Below are 26073 nucleotides of genomic sequence, written 5' to 3'. Positions count from 1 at the left end.
CTACCTAACAATTCTTCCTAAAATACAGCTATTCATCTACTTATCTTTACATCATCGTTCTATTTATAAAATGACTAATATGGCTTTCTCTGTTTCTCAGGATTTTTCCCCAAAATATTTAAAACTGAAAATATCAATCTAAAAGTTTTGTCTCCAAAATGAAAGTAAAGACTTAATATTTGGCAAGTCATAAAGCCTTTATCAAACAGATTTATCTAGAGCTACAAAATAAATATCACTTCCATTCGCTTATTCTCAATCTTTCATTCTTTTTCTCTTTCTCTTTAATCCAGATTTTAAAAATATGACAGTTTAGGGAAAACAAAAACTCACTGCTTACTCGCCAAGGAGGTTGGGTGTTAGATTGATTTTAGACTCTGACACTTTAAAATCTACATTTTTGCTCATTTCCAAGTCAGCAGAGTATTATAAAAATGCATAAATCTTACATGTTGAAATGATATTGTCTCCAATTTATCAGTTTGTTTTATAAAACTCAAAAGTAAACCATTATCCACAATATTTAATGTTAACTACCCTCCCACTGATACAACTGTACTGCTTATAATTTTATGAGAAAATAAAATTGACTAGGCTAGAGTACATACTCAAATGAGGAGATTTGAATTTAACCTGGGTTAGTAGGCTATAAAGTATATACATATATGTATATACTGTATATGGTCAATAAAATACAACATTTTTACATTACAGGGGACAGTAATATTATAATACCATTACTATAATTATGGCATTGCTATACTCACCGTAATTTAAATATTTTCCATTAATTCTAATGATGAACCATAAAATTCTAATGAAAATTGAAAAAACTACAGGCTTGCAGTCAAGTAGGAATATTATACACCTTGCTGATTTTCAGTTTAACAATAAGGTACCTTATTTAGAAGTTTTATTTTGGAACTTATAGATTTTCATTTGTCTTAGGAGTTCAGTCTCTCATTAGGCATTTTACTGGTGCTCATTTGTTGAATTTCTGGGTAAATAATTTAGAAGTTGTGTGTGGCCCATCATCTGATCTTCCTCCCTTAGATTTTGGCCATACTTAGTTCAGACCTTCTCTAGTAGTAAGGGCATGGGAGATCTTAACAGTGAAAGTTAAGAATTCTGTTCTGACCAAGACATTCTTAATTTCCAACTTCAAATTCTTTTGGTAACATACAGTGGTACACGTGCATAGTTGTTTTCTCCTTTTTGATTTTCAAAAATTATGTTAGCATATAGTTACTACAACTTTATTTATGTAATGTTATATACTTAAGAATCCCCCATGTTCGGAGTTTATAAAGGAATATTACATTTACACATTTATTGTGTCTGCATCTACATTTGTGTGTTTGGTATAAGTAGTGAGGTCTATATTTCAATGTAAAATAGTGCCAAATAGTTTAATTCTGCTTTACTTCAAAAACTTATCCACAAACCCATGGTCTTGACTATGATTTATACATATCAAAAATCATAATTACAAGTTGTCTACATGTCAAAAATTAAAATCATGAGCTCTTCTTAGAAAATGACAATAAAGCATTTCCAAGAAAAAGTGTAAAAAGGTTAAGGGCATGAGTCTTGATCCAAAATAAAAACAGTAATTTGAGAAAAAACACCTTTGTGTGAAGTATTCTGTAAATTCAAATATTTAGAATACCATTTCAAATCCCCACTTAATCCCCATTTTACTTTGCATAAATGTACAAATACATACATTTCATATATGTCTATCAATCAAATATAGAACTCTTTCCAGTAAGCTGTTTATTGCATCAAATTTCAGATAAAAATATACTTCCATAGTCTGTATTTTGATGTTGATAGCATAAATTTCAACTTATTCTGACCCAAGGAAAAAAAGAGAGTTGTTTAGAAATGGGCATAAACAATGTTCATGGGTTTCAGAGAAGTTTTCATTTTAATGAGCACATCTTTATGCTCCAAAAAACTGATAAATACCCATGAAAGATTTATTAATTTTAATAAAAGATGCTAAATTCTAGACAATAAGATGAGATTTTTTTAATGGTTTTTTAAAAAGAAAATTTTCTAGGAAATGATTAGTAAGATAGGTTCCAATAGTAGAAAAGATCACTAGGCATACCTTTGGAAGCAAGGGAATAAATGTGCACCTAGGGGAAATCTCAGAATATTACAAAGAAACATAAAAGTCAGTCTTAATCTCATTATATTTGCACTTCCCAAAAGCATCAAAAGTTATTTGTCCTCACTAAAAAATAGTTATGTGAAGTTTTTGCAGTGTCTAGAAGAGCTATTATAACTAAATGCTTTTAAAAGAATTAATTGGATGTTATTGGTTAAGTGTAGCATAAACATGTATCATTTTTTTAAACATCTTTATTGGAGTATAATTGCTTTACAATGGTGTGTTAGTTTCTGCTTTATAACAAAGTGAATCAGCTATACATATACATATATTCCCATAACATGTATCATTTTAAGTAGAGAATTGAATAATATGATCTGGTGCCCATAGTGATTCACACACACACATACAAACACATCCCTACATTCTTGTCTAAGAAGGTATTGCTACCTTGTTTAAGGGTAGGCAATTTTAAAAATGGGGAAAAAAAGTACAAAAATAGTTAAGCAATAAAATGCACAGGCTTTTGGTTTTAAACAAAAAATGTTGCAGATGTCACATTTAGGAATAGGAGATGAAAGGGCAAGAAATGGGGAGATTGATACTTTAGTAGAATAAATATAAAAGAATTTCACTAAGAAAAAAAAAGAAAAGGCTTTACTTCAAATTTATTTGGAAGGCCAGAGAAACACAAATAATGTAAAAGATCCTGGCTTCTATGCGTTTGATGCGGAACGCAAAGTGACAAGAAAGTAAAGGCTTGTTTCAAAATCGTGAAAAAGATTAATGTCAAAGAAAACACTTGTTGCAAGGAATGGTAAAATTCATTTCAATAAACCATCCATGTTTATATTAGAGAATGGTAACTGTGTTTAAAATTAAATTGAGTTTATTACCTCTTAACATTGATGTTTTATGAAATAGAAGACTTAAAGTCTTTATCTATATGTTACCTTCTGATATTAAATTTTATTGAAAGGCCAATTGAAGTTTCGTTTTTAGGAATAAATACCTAAGATGTTTCTAAGTAATTAAATCTTGTCAATCTTGTACTTCTGATGAATGAGGGTGGTTGGCATTCGTGCTTTTAGAGCTACTGATGCAGGTTTAAATCATTTCCGAAAGTCAAAGGTGCAAGTGAATTGCAGAAGAGAGCCACACAATGATGGAAAGAAGTGCATGGTGGGCAATTTGAAGTGGTTTTTTTTTGATACATATACGACTCCTGTGGTAGAACTTTATGGTCTTACAAGACCATGTAATTGTTGAGCTTCAGTCTTGTGGGGCTCTGTGTAAGTGTAAAGGCACAATAGATTACCTCATCATTCTAACCGAGCAGAAGAGAAATTGCTTATTCTCCAAGTACACAGCAAGCATTAGTTAAAGTGCTCTACATGCAAGAGTTTCAGGCATTGTATCCCTGGGTACTTGATTTAAGTCAGTAACTCTTTTCAAAAGGCAAAATTCAAAACAATGCATTAGAAGATAATGGGTTTTTATTGGTTCCAATATCTTTTCATATTATCTCTTCTTGATGGACTGTGAGTCAGGCATAGATAAACTGAATTTGTATTCAGTGCATTTATTTTAATGCAGTTGTGAAAATTATATTCGAAAGGCACATTTTGCTGTTTTTGTTAAATGAAAACAGTAGGTACATATTAAAGCATGCTATGCTGATTACTTCTCATAGGAAAAGGTGTTCTTGTTTATGAGAGTTAGGTCCACATTATTTCCTTTTGGCAGTGTTTCTCAGAGAAGTAAAGCCACTACAGTACTTAAGGATCTGTGGAGCTTATTAATGTCAATACCGTGAACATCCTTCAAACAGTTAGTTTCGACTGTCACTGAAACAATGACTTCCAAATCCGATTCGTCCATATGGATTCATGGCTAAGCTGCAGATTCATTTCTCTAATTACCTTTTGGATAACCCCTTTCAATGGATTAAATGGCACAGGCACCACTCATTATGACACTGATATCTTCAAATATGTCCCTCCTCCAATGTTCATATCTTTGTTAATAGTATCATCCAGGCCCAAGCCAGAAAACGAGGGCTCCTCTTTTCCCCTTCCCACCATCTGTCACTGTGGTCTGTAGATTATTTCTCCCCAACATCTTTTTAATCTCTTTCCACTCCCCACGTCCAGCACTGCTTTTTTAGTTCAGACCATTGTCATTCCTCACCAGCCTGACCGTACTTGTTTTCTGTCTTGTCTTCCCCATTCACATCTGGCTTGTTTCCAATCTACTTTCAGTATTTTTCCATGCTGGCTTCTGAGTGAAGACTCAAGAGCAAATATGATTATTTCATACTTTAGCTTATATGGCTTTCTGTAATTCTCAGAATAAAATTATTTTGTGTTTAGTACTGCTGGGTCATCATAATAGTGTGTCTCTAATCTTATCTTGGCTGCCTTATTCCATATTCCTCTTTCATTCAACCATTTTGAAGAACATCGAGCTCCTGAAATGCCTTGTGCCTTTTTTTTTTTCTTTGCCTCTTTGTTCTGCACAGGGCATTCACTGAATTAGTCATCCAGCTCTCCTATCACTTCTCCACTCTTCTTTAAAACTGTCTGGGGCTTCCCTGGTGGCGCAGTGGTTGAGAGTCCGCCTGCCGATGCAGGGGACACGGGTTCGTGCCCCGGTCCGGGAGGATCCCACATGCCGTGGAGCGGCTGGGCCCGTGAGCCACGGCCGCTGAGCCTGCGCGTCCGGAGCCTGTGCTCCGCAATGGGAGAGGCCACAACAGTGAGAGGCCCGCGTACCGCAAAAAAAAAAAAACCTGTCTGTACCACCTCCTCCAGGAAGTCTTTTTTGACCACCACTCCTTCCCCTGACCCTCAGAACATTTACTTAGCTTCTGATAAGCAGTAATGTTGTTAATAGGGCCTATGATACACAAGCAAAATTGGATGTAAGATTCTTTGATTTCTCTCTCTTTCTCTATTAGATTTAGAGCAATTTGAGAAGAATGATCACAATTTTTTTAATCACAATTTATATGAGTTTAACTCCAAGAGCCTAGTCAAGGGTTACTAATGTGCTTTGAATGATAGAATACAGTGCTGGAAATAGATCTTCCCCTGTCTAAAATTCCATCTATTACAGTAAAAAGACCCAAACCACTTTTAATGTCACAGTATTCCTTTTATGCCATATGTTTCTGTTTGGATATTTTGGTGTGGCAGGAAAACTGTGTGAGATTCTGTCCTTGAAATATCACACTAGATCCTACAGCCATTCTGTTGATAAGGAGAGCAGTGGGAGAGGAGGTTGGAAGATGGGGTAGAAGCAATCATAAGACCAACTTTTATGGAGACTAACTGAAGACTTTTCATTAGGGAGGGCATTTGCCAAGTAGAATTCTGTGGCAGTAGTGGGAAGAATGGCTGAAAGTGAGCTGAAATTGGAGGGAGACTATTTAAAGGTTGTTGTGAGAGACCTAAGTGAGTTTGGCCTTGGAGTGAGAGAAGATAGACACAGAGCTAGAGCCAACATGACCTGGTCACTTACCATCTCTTATGATATTTCATCAGATCAAAAACCTTTAAGCCATTTTTAAAAGCTTGTATGCAGAGTATTTGTTTTGACCAGGTATTGAATCCTTTATAATATTTTAAACCTATGTCAGAATAACTTGAGCTTCTTCAAACAATTTGAGTGATGCATTTAAACTTTTATGGGATATTAAGCTATGAATGAAAATTAAAAATATATGATTAATTAGAATAGAAAAAGAATTATGTCTTTATTAAGGTATTTGTTGAACTGGGCAGTAGCTAGGACTGTTAAATATAAATTTAACATGTCAATAACTGTAATAAATACATTAAAACCTGAACAAATCATGGTCACTATGTTGTAAGCACCCTGAAAACTGAAATAGTTGATGTATTTGTTTTTTCTTTTTATATGTAGGTATATATCTGTAAAAATAATAAGTTATGAGTGCTCTGCATGCATGTATGCTTATAGGCATATGACAATTCTTTATTCATGTGTAAGTAGAGATGTAAGGATACTAACCTCATGTTGTCTTAGATATGGTGTTAGATTTCATCCATACCTTTATGGAACATGACTCTGTAACAACCTGTAGTTCAATTTCTTAGATTTATTTTGTGTTTAGTTTCACTCTGGAGCAGTGCATGGTGTTTAAACCAAGCGATTGTTCTTCTTGATTATAGCTATCTGCTATGTACTGTGTTTCAGTGCATCTGATCTTTCCATCTTAAAATCACCAGGCAACTCTTTGTTCTAAAACTAGTTGACACAAACCCTTAAGTACTAAGCAGTGTGTGCCTCACTGCCAGTATCACCCTTGCCCCCAGGAGCCTTGTTATCCTGCAGCCGTATCTCATTATTCAGCTCCAATACTTTTTGATCCTTCTTTATGAATTCAGCAGTCCAGATTTGTATGTAGACACTAAATTCCCTATGCAGTTAGGCAGTCTCAGAGCAAAGGCAAGAGATTTCCCGTATCTAATTTGGTCTGTAATTCTCGGCCAGAGTTTCCTCTCTGCTTTAACAGAACTGTGTGTACACCATTCTGTGTGTGTGCGTACATGTGCCTGTGTTGTGTCTGGTATGTGTATTAGGTCTTATATAATTTAACATCTTCTGCCAGAATTTTAGTGTGTCTATGCTGTTTTCAGGGCCACAATCACCAGCATGGTTTGATTTCAGGAGTGCTGAGAATATTCTATAGTAAAAATTATCTCTACTGAAATTATATAGTACATTAAATGCTATCAGAGAAATTTGTTTTTTCATTTTTGCCTTCTCTTGAAACAGTGTATCAATAAATGGTTTGGAAAGGTTAACATGCTATTTTATTCATGCGATATATAATAAGAAAATTAAGTAGTGTTGTTGGACATTAACTTAGGACTGAGGTAAGAGGAAAGGTCCCTTGAGGAAAGAGAGGCTGCTAGATTTACATCACTCATCCTAGCATTTTAGCAGTGCAATCAGAACGGCTCCATTAAGATGTTTAAAAAAGTATATTTTAAGGCTTCCCTGGTGGCGCAGTGGTTGAGAGTCCGCCTGCCAATGCAGGGGACACGGGTTTGTGCCCCGGTCTGGGAAGATCCCACATGCCGCGGAGCGGCTAGGCCCGTGAGCTGTGGCTGCTGAGCCTGTGCGTCGGAGCCTGTGCTCCGCAAAGGGAGAGGCCACAACAGTGAGAGGCCCACGTACCGCAAAAAAAAAAAAAAAAAAAAAAAAAAAAAAATATATATATATATATATAGTAAATGCTGAGTATTAAGAGGTAAATAAGAAAATAATGGTAATGATGAGGGCAGGTAGCATTTATTGTGCAGTTACTAAATGACAGAAGATGTTCTAAGTACCTGTAATCCTCAGCACAGATCTGTGAGGCAGACGCTATTATTATCCCCATTGTGCAGGTGAGGAAAATGAGGTTTAGAGAAAATAAAATGCTTTCCCAAGGTGAAATGGATACTTCTGGCACAAAGACACACAGCCTTTCAGTGGGAGGGCAATAAGTAAGAATAGTCTTTGCTTATACTACATATATGCATATACTGAATTCTTAAATGCCAATTATTTAAAGGAAAAAGAATCACCAGCATGATAATTAGGCATTTTAAAAAACAAACAAACCTCAGTTTGGAGTCCTTTATATTTGGGCTTAATTACATATTTATTCTTATATGGCTTCCAACTTCATTTCTATGTTCTCATAGTTTCTGATTTCTTTTTTAAACTCATGCATTTTATTTCCCTTTTTAAAGTTTAAATTTAAAAAATGTTTAGAGCACTTTTGGCTATTTTTCATTTGTTCAGAATTTAGTAGGCTCTGTGTTTACTGAAGTATTGCTCTAATATATAGAAACAGATTTTTAACAATTTTTCTTTTAACAACTTAATTACAAATAGTCACACTTACGATGAAAATGACATTGTGAAGCCGTATCAGTGGAAAAAAATTGTATTGTCTTCCTCAGGTAATCACTGTAAAGTTCAGCCTTATATTTACAAATTATACAGTGTTATACTCTAATTGCTGTATATAAGAGAAATGTGTTATTGTTCAAGTAGAAGAAAATAACTCACTAAATAATATGCCAAGATGTAAAAAGAAACGGTTTTTCTATGTAAGGCATCCTTCAATTAATAAATATGACATTGGGTCCTAGTGTCTCCTATTCCCCTTGCATTATTCTTATTTTCTGTAGTAATAAAGTGGTTTCTCCTGAGCTCCTTTTATGTGCTGGGAAACTAAACACATAGGGAGTGAGACCAAATATCTCAGTAATACGGGCCTCAGAGAATTGACAAGGACAACGGCCTTTTAATATTTGTACCTAATTAATGGTAGGAATAAGGCTTATCTCCTCATCAGGGCCCACATGTGCCCTGGAGCATTCTGTTCTCCCGTCCTCAATGGGAGGTGGATGCTGGTGCCAAAGTCATGATTAGAGAGATTAGATTTGGTCTTCCCATCTCCCTGTACTTTATTAATCTTTCATTTACACTGGGATTAGGTGAGATTCCTTTAGCCAAATCCGCTGAAAAGATTCGTTCATTTTAATATTTATGCACACTGTCTAGTCCTTGAAGTGGCTTCTTTTTGTCTGTGCACTTAATTGGATCAGTGGGTTTGTTCTTATTAACGTTTTCCTTTTTCGAGATTAAGGTTGATGAATAAAGTTAGTGGCATCTGGCTCAGCTCACCGGCTAAATGCAACTCCTTTAATGACTACCTTATATACTATGGGATAAAATGAACATTTGCTCTAAAGATAAAATTTAGTTTAGAATCGCACAGTGTTGAATCTTTAAAGAAAAAGCAAAACTCTAATATTCTATGAATGTCCAAAAGCCAGGAGGTGGGGAGGGATGACATTTAATGGCACTAAAAAGTAGCTTTGAAATCCTACTTACTTGCTCAGGTATGAGAATAACGTGTTAGAATTTTGGGGACTAAAATGAAAATTTGCTCCACCCAAAGGGTGTCAAAATGTAGCCTGAAATATTGACATAATTTAATATGAAACAGTAATATTTTTAAAATGTATCAACTTTCAGTTTGAAGTTGTGTTGTGGCTTTTTGTTGACAGTATTCGTTGGGAATATTGCTTTTTACAAAGCAGATTAATTGTCTTGTGTTTATAGTTGTACTTGAGCAAAGTTTGTAAACCTGGGCACTATTGACATTTTGAACTGGGTGATTCTTTGTTGTGGAGATTGTCCTGTTCACTGTAGGATATTTAGAGCATCTCGGGCCTCTGCCTGCCACAGGCCAGTAGGCTCCCACCAGTCTTGATAATCAAAAGTGCCTCTAGACGTTGCTGAATTTCCCCTGGGAAGGAATCTCTCTCTCAGTTGAGAAACACTGTTACAAAGGCATAGGTGATTTTTACTTTTTTCAGATTTAAAATTCTAAATCAGAGCTACACATATAATGAAAGCTTAGAAATAATAAATAGCTCATAAAACAGTAAGAATCTTGGAATCTGACTTATTTGGGTGCTCTCTCTACAGCTCTTACTGTATGATTTTTGACAAATTACATGCCCTTTTATTTTTATCATCTAAAAATAGGTTTTGTTTTTGTCATCTAAAAAAAGATAATATGAGTATCTCACTCAAAGTGTCATATTTAGTTAAGTGAGATAATGCATACAAAATGGTTAACACACCTGCTGGCACACAGTAAGTTCTTAAAAAATTCCTGACTTCATTTGTTATTAGTGGCAATAGTTTAGCTAGTTTTATCTTAATGAAAGGCTATGATGATGGAATGGTATTATTAAATGGAAATAGCGTAGTAAACATTTTGGACAATTCTCTTGTTTTAATTATTTAATTGTATCATATTTACTATTCAAAATAATTTTTAGTATCCAGTCCCTTTACATAGCTTTAAGATTTACAGAGCTTATCAAAGACCTGTCAAAGCTACTTTATGTTGTGTAAAATGTATTATTTGATGCAGATTTGTCAAAGTTATTTTATATTTTAAGTGAATCATAAAAAATATGTTTCTCTTCTTTTTTCTAGCGTATTTCCACTTCATTTCAAAGCCGTAGCTGACGTTATAAATAACCTTAAGGTTTTTCAAATAGTTATATAGTGCCTTCAGTGCATGGTGAGGCCCAGAACCCTGAATAAGTCAACAAAATGTACTCAAACTCAAAAGGGAGCAATAGTGCAACCCTTCATGGCTGAAATTTATAGGAGAAAATTGGATTCCTAACTTGTCAGCAATTCTGTATTCATGTCATAAATGAGATACAGATATGTCACGTATTTTAGAAGAATTAGCAGCAAATGTAAGGTGCTTCTTTTGTGCTGTTACAAATTAGATTTTTCTTTCTTCCCTTGAGAAGCCAGATTGAACAAAAGAATCCTCCAAAACAGAGAACTGCTGAACATCAAGGCCCTGTTTCTGAAAACTAAGTAGAAGAATAGAGACGTATGCTTGGTGTTCTGAATCAATTATCAGTGAAATGCTGTTATACCATTCAGAATAGAGGCCCCAAAGTCAAGGTTTGCTTTCCCAGCATTCACTGCTTTTAATTAGCTTAGCCTTGGATATCTATGAAAGACTTATTTTCACAAACTCTAATTTTCAAACAAAGATAAAAATCTTCATTTCTTAAAAGTTGACAGAAGATGAGGACTAATTTTACTCTGAAAGAAGCCATAAGACACTTAGCTAAGTTCATTAGTAATTGGCAGTAGGTTCAAGGCTAGATCACGATTGACCAGTTTGTCTTACACAGCGAAAAAAGTAGAAGCCACTCATGAATTTCTGTGTACACTCATGTACTCCATTCAAGCAAGACATTAGAAGTTTGAATGTGTGAATGTAGAACATTACTATTTTAGGAGATAGAGAAGGAGGACATGGATGAGTATAGTATACAGTATATTAAATAATGCAATACGTATCCAGTATATAATTGAGAAACTTAAACACGATGTAATTTTAAATACTGCCTAACGATTTATGGAAAACCAGTCAGAACTATTACCCATATTCTTGAGTATATCTGTCCAAATAAGAGGTAAAGTTTTATTTGTGGCCAAGAACTATTTCAAGTCCTTTTAAAAAGATCACTTATTCTGGAATTATTTTAAGAAATATTATTCGGCTACTAGTTTATACCAGTGTTTCTGCAATTAAATAAAATCCTTTGAATTTTTATTTCTTGCTCTAGACATTTATATAAAGACTGTGCCTTACAGAAAAATAATTGCATTTTAAAAGTTTTAGCATGGGCAGTATTCTGCATTAGTTTTATTATGCCACGATCTGCAAATGACCCAGTTATATCATTATTGTTTTTCCTGAGTTATGCTAATAAAGTAGAAATGGGGAAATGTTGGGCACCTTAGTAATCCTGGATTAGGTATTTAATTTTTAGAAGGTTAAGAAGATAAAAATCTGCTTATTATAGGATACGTAATATATATTTATTAGCCAAATGTAGTTCATAATGTGGATCCAAAAAGTATAGCCAAATCACCAAGAACGATCTAAAATGGTATTCATACTTGTTTATTTGCTTTGATGTTTTACATGTTTTCTTTTACATTTTTAGCTGCTTTCAATATAATTTAAGAAAAAGAATTTCCTACTGCAGCAATTTATTTTACCTTCCCGTTTTGGTGTTTTACTATGTTTTTATACATAGTATAAATCCCTTGAAGTAGAATTGTTGGACTAAAGACAGAGAATTTTGATAGACAACTACAGCCAAACTCTCCTCTAAAGAGATGGCACTAATTTTGTACTTGCGTGGCAGATCCTTTGAATTTTGATTTCTTGTTCTGGACATTCCAATAAAAATTGCGGCTATTAGAATAATGATTGCACTCAAGCGTCTCTATAAATACACAATGACAAATGGAAGTATCTGTACCCTCACTCCTTGCTTCGCACTGTCATCAGGTTTATAAACCTTGCTCATATGATACATATACAATACCATTTCTTTCATTCTGAGTAAATCATTCAAGTGTCTATTCTGAAAATATTTATGCACCTTGCTCATTTGCATATGAACAAATTTTGAGAAAAACATTCTGCAATGTCTTATCTGAAAAAGAATTTTCAAATATATAAACTACAATTTTAAAACGTATCACCATGATGGTAAGAACATTCCAGAGCTTGACTTTTTCCCCTGAGTACATAAAAGTACAATTCACAATCACTATATCAGAGCCTAATACTTAGTAATTGTTATCAAATAAAACGAGAAAAAAATTAGCAGCCCTGTAAACAAATAAAACTTTATTAAAAATAATTAGATATCAGTTGTTGCTTAATGTGAATTAAAAAGCCAAGGAAATTGAAGAGATAGACTTCATTAATCCCCAATCTATTCTAACTACCTGGAACATAAATAAACATGATTATTTTGCTGAGTAGAATATTACTCTAAAATTCATGAATGTTTAAAAAAAGGTAGAATGCCCCTCTTTTTCTGTGATGTTTTGTATAGTACCATAAATATTCATGAATAGTGAGTATCAGTTCAGGTTATCTATGTGAATATAAATTTTCACATAACTGGCCACTCAGTGTTCATTGGATCATGCTTTGGAATATGAATTCACTAGTATCTCAGATGCACTGTGGATCTGACCCAGCTCATGAATATTCACACACACAACTGATCTTTTTGAAGGTAATCACATCCATAAAGATGGAAATCTCATTAGTTTTCAGTAATGAGAAATGCATGAAGATGTTGGTCCCAGAACAATTTCACAGTATACTTGCTTTTCATTTTTTGGTAAATGATAAACTTTAAAATATAAATACATATGCTATGCCTCTTTCTTGATAGAAGCTCTTTTTCCTTTTCCCTTTAAAAAATCTTGTGTGTGATCTAACCGTGATCACATTTGTTTCTTTTACTTACTGTGGTCACAGAAAAGAATGGAAAGAGTTAAGCAGTATCTCCAGTCCTTATCCCAAGCTCACGTCCACTATTTAGGCTTAGTCATAGATCCTCAAATGCAGAGTGTCCCAATCTGCTAATGTGCTTGTGGGCATGGTGCATATTTTACATATAAAGACCCCTCTAAAAAAGATGAGATTATCTTATGTCATCTTTTTTGCATAAAGGGAAAATAATATCTTAAGCCAATTAGAATTTTAATACGTTAGACATAGGATGCTATGATCATGGAGGCCCATAATTATAAATTATATATTATTTTAGCCCATGTTATATCCCACATTATCATTGTTTCTCTTTCATTATAATGACTGGCATATGGTTGTGATACCTATCCCAGATCAGTCAGTCGCTGTAAGTAGGTATCAAAATCAATGACCTGTCCCTCATTAGCACCGTGCTCTAGTTATTAGTTGAACTAACCAGAAAAAAGAAAATTATTGTTCATAAAGGTAGTGATAAGGTATCAGCCACTTCTTAGTTCTAACATTGATATTGTCAAGCCTCTGAATGAGTTTTTCTTTATCAACATGTACGCATTTTTGGTTGTTACGTAAGCACAGTTAATAAAGTATGCTCAGTAACAAACATCTGTTTGTTTGGGGTTTTTTTTTTTTTTTTAATTCAGGTAACAGACCAAACTATGTTAGTGTATCACAGAGAATCCTCAATACTGAGCTATGCTGAATTCTCCTCTGCTCAAGCCCCTTCATGAATATGCATATACCACCCAAGCCCCTTCGTGAAGATGCATGTACCCTTAGCTTAAAAATTCCCCAGTTTTGCTGTTTGGGGAGACAGTGCTCTGGGGAAAATCCCTGGTATTCTCCTTACTTGCTGCAAGTAATAAATCCTTCCTTCTCCCCCCACCCCCCCCCCCCAAAATACTGAGGGCAGTCGTGGTCACACTGTGTCATGAGGTGCCTTGTAAGCATCTTCAGAACTGCCTCAGTGCAAGAGATACCTCCCAGCAGCAGAGTTCTGATACTGCCTGTTTTATGCATCACAGTGGTTCTCAACAGAAAGTAATTTGGCCCCCCAGGGGTTCTGTGACGATGTCTAGAGACAGTTTTGCTCGTCACACCTGGGGGGATGTTACTGACCTCTAGCGGGTAGAGGGCAGAGGTGCTTCTAAACATCTACAAAGCACAGAACAGGTCCCGCACCATCATATAAACATGTGTTTGAAGAAATGATTCCATGTCTAAACTTTTGATTGCCACCAGATTAGAGCGCTTTTATAGGTAAAGCAATGAAAATGTGTAACAGTATTTTGCAAGTAAAAGAAGACAGGTTCAATTATTAATTCCAAATTTGAATTAATTGATTTTTCTTATTTTTGGGGGGTAGCAACAATTGTGTTAAATGAACTCAACTGGACGAGCGCCTTAGATGAAGTTTTCAAGAAAAATCGGGAGGAAGATCCTTCATTGTTGTGGCAGGTGTTTGGCAGTGCCACAGGCCTGGCACGATATTATCCGGGTAAGTGCTTAGTGATCAGGAGGTACCAAATAAAACTGTAAGTACCGGACTTCGTTCTTCTTGAACACTCTGTTATTCTCTTACTTGGTAAAAGATGGTTATCACACTACTACTAAAGGGAAAGAGTATTCCTGCTTCCTTGGCTCTGTATCTACCAAAATTATTTTAAACCAAAACACCTGAGAAGCAGCTGGCCCATGGAATCAGGTGGGCTGCAGTGAGACCGTGGACAGGTATCTGTGGACCGGGAACAGGAGGTTATCATGAATCCTAAAACAATTCTAAGGGTCCAGCTGCATAGCATGGACTATGAGTCACATTAGAGAACTGAATAGAAGTTTTAGAAACTAATTAAAATTTTTCTTTCCAGATTTCAAGTCTTTGCTTTTATGTGAGAGGTACTGATGCTTTTCTTTAATCAGTGAATGTGAATTTGTTAAATGAAATGAATATATTTTACAAATTAACATGAATAAACCCTTTCGTAATGTCCTTTATTCTTATAAAAAAAGGATAAGGAGAAGTAAGTTTATAATGAAAATGAAATATTAATCACTAGTAGATCCCAAGAACCTATTGAAAACACTTTAAATGAAATGTCTGTTGGTATTTTTAACTTCTCCACCTTTCAGAACAAGATGACAAGCAAAAATGCATTTACTTTCTCAAAGCGTGACCTGAGTTATGGGATACATGCTAGGTAATTTGGCTTTAAACAGCTACAATATATATGAGAATTTTTTTTTTAGACTTGAGTTTTCTAAACATTTAAAAAATAGTTATTAACAATAAAGGTCACAAGAGTGAAAAGGGGGTGAAATAGAAATTAGGTAATGTCTATCTTTGTATGGCAATAGCAGTGAATAAAAGTATGTGGGCATTATCAGACTAAATAGCACTCAAATTAGGTAACGATATATAACTTCTTGCAACAAGTGCCAGATGGTAAGATCATTGACAGTTATTTTTCTGCAGAAATCCGATGGAATACGAAAGGCCTACTCTGTATTTCAATGTGGAAAAAATCATGAGTTAGAAAAATATTAATGTTAATATCTGATGTCGAGAAAATATTACCACGTAGGTTATCATAATAATGGAATTTTCTACTTACAGAAATATTGTTCAGTACAATACAACACTTCTAAAATACTCTTGTTATTAACATGTTAAATACCATGTAGCAGGAATTTGAAAATATTCGTATGTAATATAAAGAAAAAAAGTATTATTACTCATGTACATAGTAAACCTAATATAATAAACTTTAAAGTTATAGCAGGTCTTTTAATTATTTATTTTATTTTATTTTTAAAATTTATTTATTTTTATTTTTGGCTGTGTTGGGTCTTTGTTGCTGTGCGCGGGCTTTCTCTAGTTGCGGCGAGCGGGCTTCTCATTGTAGTGGCTTCTCTTGTTGCGGAGCACGGGCTCTACGCACTTGGCTTTAGTTGTTGCAGCACACGGGCTCAGTAGTTGTGGCTTGCGGGCTCTAGAGCACAGGCTCAGTATTTGCGGCACATGGGCTTAGTTGCTCCACGGCACGTGGGATCTTCCTGGACCAAGGCTCAAACCTCTGTTCCCTGCACTGGCAGGCAGATTCTTAACCACTGCGCCACCAGGGAAGTCCCTATAGAAGGTCTTATAAGACATTTATAAGTACAATTAAAAAAAATACACAAGTAATAACAATAATACATGAATATAATTATTTATATTTATCAATAACTTATTGCATTATGTAGCTTTTAAGTCTTTTAAAATATATTACCTCAATACAAAATTCCATATATATGCAGTTGAAGGAAGGAGAAAAAATAAGTAAGAGAAAATTAGGATAATGAGGAGAAACGAAGAGCCCAGTACTAGAGGGAAATTGATGATGCCATGAATAAAAGAAAGACACATAAGGATTATGAGAGAAAAATAGGAATGGGAGTGGGAGGGAAGATTGTATAAGAAAGGGGAGAGAGAACATTGGGGTCAAGAGGCGGAAGGAAAGATAGATCATATTTTGCACACCTTTCAAAGATGACTCTTTTTACAAATAGCAATTTGTAAACATACCAATAAATCATCTTTTATGTTTTTTCTTTTAAATGCTAATTGAGGGATTATGGCTTTAATTTTTTTTAAACCCTAATCATATATTTCCTAATATGTTGACATTTGTCCATTTTTACCTTGGGAAAGATCTTTAAAGGTTTGATTTAGCTGAATCCATGTGGTCCCCCCAGGACATTAGCTGTGGAAGCAGCGCTGGGCTCTTCTGTAATGTCTTGTTTTTCAGCAAGTGTTTGACAGACAAGCTGACTCACCAAATGATCTCCGAGCCCCTGTAATGGCTCTCTTGACTGCTATGAAACACAACACTCAATGAAATTTCAGTTTTAGTGAGTCTGTTGCTGAGTTGCTCTTTTTATTTTATTTTTAAATTATTTTTTGACATACAAAAAGCTGTACGTAGTTAATGTATACAACTTGATGAGTTTGGAGATAAGTAGTACATTGGTGATACCACCACCACAATCAATGCCATAAAGCCTATCTTCCATCTGTATAAGTTTCCTCCCACCCTCTTATTTATTATTATATGTTTTGTAATAAGAACACTTAACATAAGACCTACCCTGTGCAGGGAGATGAGCAGCCAGGATGGCTGTTCTCTTGCTCTCCATCCATCCCCTGCTCAACTAGTCCCTGCTTCACCTACACCCTACTCACCTGACTGACCTTCCCTCTTAATAACACAGCCTAATCAGTAAATGCCTACTTACTTGCCACCAGCCCCAACTTATGATTATTCTAAGCTTTAGATCAGAACATCGCCACCTGATAGATTACCAAAGGGACAGTGAGGGGCATGCTTCTCTGCTGGTTTCCCTGGTAACCGATGAGCCAACTAGACATCAGTGTCAGTTCTCCTTGTAACTGGGAACCTCCCCTCCCCGCCTCCCCTCCCCACCTCCACTCCTATCAAAGCCTGCTGCCATGTTCTGCCCGCCAGCAGCTGTACACGATGGGGTGTCACTCCAGGACCTTGTTTCAGACACATAAGCTCCCCCATCCATTAAACCATTGACGTCTCTGTCACTGACTCTAGGCTCTTTCTTCTTGAAGCTGAGAGAGTACAGGGCTTGCAGGCCTGCGGGTTGCAGCCCGACATACCCTTTTAGCAAAATTTTAAGTGCACAATACAGTATTGTTGCTTACAGGCTCTATGCTATACAGAAGATCTCTAGGGCTTATTCATTTTTTATAACTGAAGCTTTGTACCCTTTGACCGATACCTTCCTATTTCCCACTTTCCCCAGCCCCTGGCAACCACCATTCTACTCTGCTTCTGTAAGTTTGACTATTTTAGATTCGTCATATAAGTGATATCATGTAGTACTTGTCCTTCTGTGTCTGCTTATTTTATTTAGCGTAATATCCTCCAGGCTCATTCATGTTGTCACATGTGGCAGGATTTCCTCTTTTTTAAAGCTGAATGAGTGCTCTTTATGGTAATAATGCTGTAATAGAACCAAATCTCTTTAGCAAAGACACTAAGACAATATTATAATTAAAGGTAGACCACTATATTTCTTTTTATGCTAAGATGTGTTTTCAGCACATTTCACGCTTCTTTCAGGTTTAAAGACTTTTTACAGTGAAGTGATTTTTAAAAAATTTCTCGGTAAGCCATACTTTCCTCTCTGATTTTAACCTTGCCATTTTGATACCAGCCAAATTAACGTAGAACAGCTCATCACTGATTACTGTCTGTTAAAGCAAATATCAAAATAGCCTTTAAATATTGTTAATTATCTTAATTGTGAGTGGAAATAGCATAAATGTTACTTAATTGGATTTTCAAATAACAAGATTTGGGCCTCAGGCTAGAAGCTCCCTACTAGCTGTGAGGAACTGGGTGAGTCTCCTAAACTTTCTGAGCTTTAGTCATCAAATCTGAAAAATAGGAACACCAAGGCCTCAGTTTATCCTCTGAGGGTTGTTGTGATCAATGATAATAGAAGGAAAAACACTTTGGAAAATGCAAAACAGTAGGCATTTTTACAAGAGTGAGTATCAACTAGAATAATTTTGCCTAAATCCAGATTTCTCTTCATGTGAGAAATTAAAAAACATAATTGAGGTCGCAATCAATTGACAAGGGAGCAGAAGCTGAAATAGAAATGTGGAAGGAGTTCTAGACAGATGACTAAGCAATAATAGCTAGCAGTACCTCCACACAGTGGAGTTGGTCAGAAGATGTAGGTTTTAGGTGATGACCATGGTTAAGTCACCTCTCTGTAGGGTGGCTAGATAAAATAAAGGATGCCCGGGCTTCCCTGGTGGCGCAGTGGTTGAGAGTCTGCCTGCTGATGTGGGGGACGCGGGTTCGTGCCCCGGTCTGGGAGGATCCCACGTGCCGTGGAGCGGCTGGGCCCGTGAGCCATGGCCGCTGGGCCTGCGCGTCCGGGGCCTGTGCTCCGCAGTGGGAGAGGCCACAACAGTGAGAGGCTCGCGTACCGCAAAAAAAAAAAAAAAAAATAACGGATGCCCAATTAAAATTCAGTTTCAGATAGAGAAGAACCTTTTAGTGTAAGTATGCGATTCTTGGGAAATATTTACATTCAAATGTGTGGTTTTTTAATCAAAATTCAACTTTAACTGGATGTCCTGTATTTCTTTTTCCTAAATTGGTTAACTTTATCTCTCAGGCTCTGAGTTTATGAGAAAATATGAGAAATCAACTTCCCCACTACCTCACAAAATTGTGAGGATCAAACAATCTATTTCATATATTAATGTTGGGTTGGCCAAAAAGTTCATTCAGGTTTTTCCATATCATCTTACAGAAAAACCCGAGCAAACGTTTTGGCCAACCCAATACAAATGTAGAATTTTGTAATTGTCATTTTTTTAATTCTGTAAACTACCTTTAAAATATGTTGCCACATTATTGTAAATAAAGTGTTTTGTAGAAATTAGAATTCTCTGACTCACAATAGAGTCTAAAAAATAGTCCTTGCCAGTGCTGAGATGCTACTTAGAGCAGGGCTGCGTGATGTGAGTGGGGTAAGCAGGTATATACCCAATAGCCTGGGTATAAATCCCGCTGCCATCAATTGAAGTGGTGGTAAGCTTTGGAAAACAGTGACAGACTTGAGCTGTGAAACGAGGATAAAATGGTTAAATTGTAGAATTGTTAAGAGGAAAAAGGAATTAAATCTGTTTCTTATTTACTAAAATGTGTAGGAGAAAGTCAGTGATGGTTAGCCACCCTCATGATTTCCATTTATTAGGTTGTTTAAACTGCATGGAGACAACTACTGCTTCCATATAAGGAGGGCTCTAGAGCTGACATAATATAAAGGCACCTCTGCAGAGTGATTCTGAATAGCAGTTTGGTAATTAGTGGGAATTTGTACTCTAATATCTGTCCTTAGACTGAATATCAGTAAATTGTCTGTTTTCTAATTTGGTTGATATGTATGGAAATAAGCTATAAAAATGACTTGTATGTCTTTTTTCTTTTTTCCCCTCTTTCTCCTCTCCAAATTAGAAGGTAGGTAGGCTGGCTGTGTGATAATAGAAGGAGCATTATACTGAGGGAAGAGAAGTTCTTGATTCGTATTAAAGCTGCCATCAGCATAGGTGTGTACTTCCGCTAAGTCATGTTCTATCTGTGAACCTATTTCTTCAGCAGTAATTTGGGATGATTGAAGAATGTGATTTCCAGGGCAGACACTATCTTTATTTACTTACGCATTTAGACCTTTAGCATTTGCTAAGTTCACAGTCTTTGTTCTGTAGGATAACTAGAGGGGCTTGCCTTAGTTATACAGCTTGTTTCATGGCAGAGTAAAGCTGGAACCCATGTCTGGTGACATCTTCATTGAATATGTGATGACTGGACAATCAGTTTAATTTATGAGTGCTTTCCTTTAGAAGCCCTTAATTGATTTATATAAATTAACCTTAATGCTAGTAAAACTGCTTTCAAGAGCTATCAACTTTGTGAATTTTTATGCATCATAAAAACAGTACATACAAACTACGCATTTCATCTATTAGTGTCTCTTGAAATTGTACCAATTACTGTAGTAATTGGGATTGTAATCAGGACTTAGTGGCTTGTCAAAATGCCAATGTAGGCAGCTTACTCTTTTTAGATAATTAGTTGCACTTAAAAAAAAGAAAGAAAAAAACTAAAAATTTCCTGAATTTCATATTACATTTTTAAAATATCTTATTAATCATTTGTTCTTTCTTTATCCTCCTTCATTTGTTCATTTCAAAAACGTGGGTTTACAGTACAGGAACCTAACATATGTTGAATTAGTTTTAAATATTCCTTAGGGAGACACTTCCTTGTTCTTATATCTGCTAGGATTTTGGTAGAAGAAAATGCAAAAGGCCCTGTGTGCAAAGTATATAGAAGGACATATTTTTGCCATGTGGATAGCCAGTTGTTCTTGAGCTGCTTAAGTCTTTTTTTTTTTTTTTTTTTTGCGGTACGCGGGCCTCTCACTGTTGTGGCCTCTCCCGTTGCGGAACACAGGCTCCGGACGTGCAGGCTCAGCGACCATGGCTCGCGGGCCCAGCCGCTCCGCAGCATGTGGGATCTTCCCGGACCGGGGCACGAACCCATGTCCCCTGCATCGGCAGGCAGACTCTCAACCACTGTGCCACCAGGGAAGCCCCTCTTTTGGAAAATACTTTAAAAATGTTTTAAACAGCAAATAGCAGATGACAAAGTAGTCCAAAGAATCCTTTTTTGGTTATTTAAGAAGGGAGCATTTGATAGATTTCTGGTTGATTTGAAGAAAACAAGATAACAGTGGATCTTCAACATTTTGGGGCATTTATAAAAGAACTGCTTTCATTGATCAATTATCTTAAAAAAATACCTGTATTTTTGTTTTTTACTTTGATATTTGTGAATGGATACAAAGTTTAACTATAAATATGTTTAACTACATTTGTTGATTGCTGTATAAATGCACTTTATGTTGAAATGATTACTTGATTGGTTTTTTTATGCTAATAATGATTAAAGTCCAGTGTATCAGTCAGGACTAGTATTAGCTACCAGTTAAAGAAAAGCCAGAACAATGGTGATTTCGACACCATGGAGGTTTGTTTCTCACTCAAGTCAAAGAATATCAGTTACAGAGACCAGGACTGATAAGGAAGCTTCACATATAAGGGGATGACAACTCCTATCATTTCTCTGTCATCCTCTGAGTAAATTGTCTGCTGCAGTGTCTACCACTGTTACTTGTGTTTTTTCTTAAGGGACTAAGAGTGGTATTCCCTCCCTTTTTAAGGCACTTTCCGGAAGTCATACAAAGCCTTTCACGTGACATTGGCCAGAGTTTAGTGGTCTCATGGTCACAGTTAGCTTCAAGGCGCCATGTACACAGCTAAAAAGCATAAGCTATACCAAGGAGGAAGGGGAGAAGAGATATTGGGAGACAAAAAAATCTCTGTCGTGGTTCCTCTACTCTTTCTGTGAGTTTTGGCTTTTTTAGATTCTACCAATAAGTGATGTCATACAGTATTTGTCTTTCTGTCTGACTTAGCCCTCATAAAAGTGTATCAAATCAACACATTGTACACCTTAAACTTACACAATGTTATATCTGAATTATAGCTCAATAAAAAAAGATAAAATGAGAAAAACATAAAAATGCATACATGAATTTAGTGACAGACATAGGATATAAGTTAAGATGACTAATTATTTTTTTTTTTTTTTTTTTTTTTGCGGTACGTGGGCCTCTCACCGTTGTGGCTTCTCCCGTTGCGGAGCACAGGCTCCGGACGCGCAGGCTCAACGGCCATGGTTCACGGGCCCAGCCGCTCTGCGGCATGTGGGATCCTCCCGGACCAGCGCAGGAACCCGTGTCCCCTGCGTCGGCAGGTGGACCCCCAGCCACTGCGCCACCAGGGAAGCCCTAAGATGACTAATTTTTTATTTGGATATGAGAATGCTTACTGAAATAAAATATCAGAAATATTTTTATTTGGGGATGTGTTTGACTTAGAATAGTAAAATTTGATGTATTGACAGGAGAGTCCACAATAATTCTATTTACACCCAAGCACAAGGTTTATATTCTGAATTACATGATTTGCTTTTCTATATACCATCAATAAGTTGTGTTGTCTGAGGGACACATCTTATATATATACAAATTAATGTATTATTTTGAAATTCTCACATGATGCTGATTTACAGAGGTATTTCTGTAGCCTTATTTTTGTTTCCTTTTACATAACCTCATCTCTTGCCTGAGTCTGTCTTATCTTTCTCATGTAAGGGTTGCAGAGTTGCTAACTTTGCAATCAACTATGGATCCAGTCACACTTTAACTGATGAAATGATTTCACAGGTGAGAGCAGTTAAGTAGGATGCTAATATGAAAATGGAAGGTGCTCTTAATTTGATGGGGGATAACACTGTATATAAAATATGTGAATAAGTTTAGTTTAAAAGCTTTAGCTCTTTGTAACTTCTAAAATATCTCATTCTGTTCCTTTTTCTTTGATATATTGCTAAATTTGTATACCTTATGCTGTCCATTTTTAGATGCATAGAACCATCTTTGATATGTAATTCATTTTATATTCAGTATATTTTATTAAGAAAAATTAAAAACATTTTTGTCAAAAATTCAGACTTTTTAAGTACTTCTCTCAGATACAACAAATATAAAATTTCTAAGAAATATATCCTTACCCCGTTATCTAAGAAGATTTACTGACATAAAAATAGGAAATTTGTTCCTGTAGAATCATTGTTTGTTTTTATAAATATGTCATTGTCATCACCTAACTGGATTTATTTGCTTGCAAAAACAGAAAGCTTTTTCTCTGTTGGAGTTCACATTTTTCTCTATGTAGCACACATCTGCAATTATTTTCCAGTAAATCCTTCTCATCTTTTACTTCATAGAACTTAATGTGTTCAAGTTTATTTTTGAGCCACAGCTAATAGCTACATATGGACCATCTAAATGATTAAGTCTTTGTGTACCATTTACTTTATGGAATATTTCACTTAACCACACAACTTGACCTTGTTATCTGTTACTTCTGTTGACAAACAAATATCCCTTGTTAAATGGAAATGTTTTACCTGGTCTATCTGACATCTGCAGAATTACCAGAAAATCACTTTGTAATAAGTACTTTAATTTTTAAAACTATGATCATTTATCCTTGGCTTTAATACTGTGTACCTGTATGTGAGTTTCCAGTGCCTATTTTTGTATAAATTAGAGAAGTGTTCTGGACATATTACAGTGGAGATACCAAAGGCGCTCTCAAGCCAATATAACACTATCATTGAACCTCAAGTCTCATTGTTCAGAAACGGTATTAAAATCTAAAAAGAATTTGATTATGTCAGTATAGTCAAGTGTGAGTTGGAAGGAGGAAAACTGATAAGAACAAGCAAAACTGCTGTTTCTGAAGAAATTGAGGTATCCTAAGGATTCTCAAATACCAGTAGGAGAGAATTTTGCTCTGGAGGAGCTCACAGGTAGATGAGACAGAACAAATATAAAGACATTAACATACAATGCAAAGAGACATCTAATAAATTTATTAAAAAGTTATCTGGAGTTAAGTTAGATTCTCACTTCTCCAGTAAAATTAAACAGTCTGGAACTGTTCACTTAATTCCATTTGACTCACTTGCTGTGGCCTTGAGGCCATCCAAAAACTCTAAACCAGCCTACATTTTGAGTTTTGTCTCTTACTGTACAGTTAAACCTTCACCATGTACCCCAAATTGCCTTTTTTTCCCCTTTTTAAACTCTTAATTTCATTTTATTTTCTACAACCTGCCCCCCCTTTTCCTATCTCTATATGCTTTGATCCCAGACCCCCATTTCTGGTCATATGCATCTTATCCATCATTCAAAATAGAATACAGACATGTGAAGGCTTTCCTAAAAGCAATCTTTCTTTATTTTGTTCTCTCAGAGAACTTGGTTTTTATCTAGATTACAACAGCTATCAAATTTTTTCTTCCTTCAGAATTTATTTTCATATGCTCTTTTTAAAAAAACATGGCAATATAAGTAACTGCAGGTAAAGAGGTATATAAATCTATATCTATATCTAATGTGTGTGTGTGCGTGCCCCGTAGCACCTAAGGCAGAGCCTTGCATATAGTGAAGAATAGGGATTTGCTGAATTAAGCTAGATAAACAAGTCAGGATCATATCAGAGCTGAAAACAAGTTATCACAGTAGAACTCAGAGAATCAGTTTCTAAATAAAACGAAACAAGGGGAAAAATGCAGATAGGAAACAGAGTTACCATTATCTGTGTCCCTGCCTATACACCTTTCCCATCCTGCCCTCTTCCTTCTGCCAGTATTCTCCAGGGGCTTCTGGGGTAACCTCATGAAGTCAGTTTTTAGATTTGCAGGGAGTTTATTGAGTGTGTGACACCAGCCTGCATCATGAGGAGGGGGTAGGATGGGAAAATGGTATGAGGTTCCAAGCCCTAGTCATAAGAATATGCATTTACGTAGTTAAAATCTAAGCACATTTTATAGTAATCTATTATTTTAAAAAATCTACAACCTATGATAAGTAGTTCCAGTGACTCAGTGATGCTGTTTTCAAATATCCACATAGGGAGTACTTATTATTGTGTCACCACTAGTTCTAAATGTTTACGTGTATAAATAATTGAATCTTAGCTATAACCCTTGGAGGTGGAAACTATTACCCCCGTTTTACTGGAAAAGGTTAAGTAATTTATCCAATGAAAATCTAGGTAGACTAGCTCTAAAACTTATCTCTTAAGTGCTACGCTAGGTTATTTCCAGTCAGAGGAGAAAATTTTGAAGGGACAAGGGAATAGACTCTTCTTACTAGCATTTACCCAGCTGGAATGACTGCCTTCAGCCTGTGGATCCCACTGGTGGTTCTACGCTGTAAAGCTTCAGTTGTTCAGGATTTGAAAACTTGATCTGGGAATGGTTATTGTTTGGGGACCAGTTACTGTTCAGAAACATATGTGTACCCTGAAATTCATCATTGATCCATGAAAGATAAGACAGACATCACAACTGCCTAGATTCTAGCAATACAAATATTATATAACAATAAGCAGTTTCCTAGGGCCAAAATAATACTCTCCTAAGAAGACAATATAAGAAAAAATAGTGAAATAGATTTCAAACATTCCATGAAGCTTTCGCCTCTTGCACTTTCTCCGAGCTTTAAAACTTGACTCGGGTCTATGTCACTGGGTACAGTTCTGACCTGTATCAGGCTATTAATTCAGTTCCATACACAATAGCTAGCACAACAGAGACTATAAATATTTCTCTCAGGTAGAACTCCTACTTAGTAGGTAAATCAGCTGGTCCATGAGGTTTCCAGAGACTGAGGGTTCCATCTGTCTGCCATTCCTTAGGTTGTTGCCCTCATCTGTAGGATCAAAACTGGATCAATACTACTTCATCCACAGTTGAGGCCAAAAGTAAAGGGGAAAAAACTG

General features: G+C 35.7%; 1 protein-coding gene across 1 annotated transcript in view; it reads left to right on the top strand.

The window, feature by feature from the left end:
• The window catches only part of CACNA2D1 (calcium voltage-gated channel auxiliary subunit alpha2delta 1), a 486952-nt gene that overhangs the window by 353153 nt on the left and 107726 nt on the right, over positions 1-26073 (top strand). The window contains exon 7 of the mRNA XM_029233044.1: positions 14425-14556. Within this exon, the coding sequence (XP_029088877.1) occupies positions 14425-14556 (132 nt within the window). The remainder of the gene's footprint in view (positions 1-14424; positions 14557-26073) is intronic.

The sequence above is a fragment of the Monodon monoceros genome, unplaced genomic scaffold (assembly GCF_005190385.1).
Source record: "Monodon monoceros isolate NGI ecotype Baffin Bay Population unplaced genomic scaffold, NGI_Narwhal_1 Super_Scaffold_2, whole genome shotgun sequence".
NCBI classification, from domain to species: Eukaryota; Metazoa; Chordata; class Mammalia; order Artiodactyla; family Monodontidae; genus Monodon; species Monodon monoceros.
Note: the sequence above shows the minus strand (reverse complement) of the source record. Positions and strands in the feature narration are given on the sequence as shown.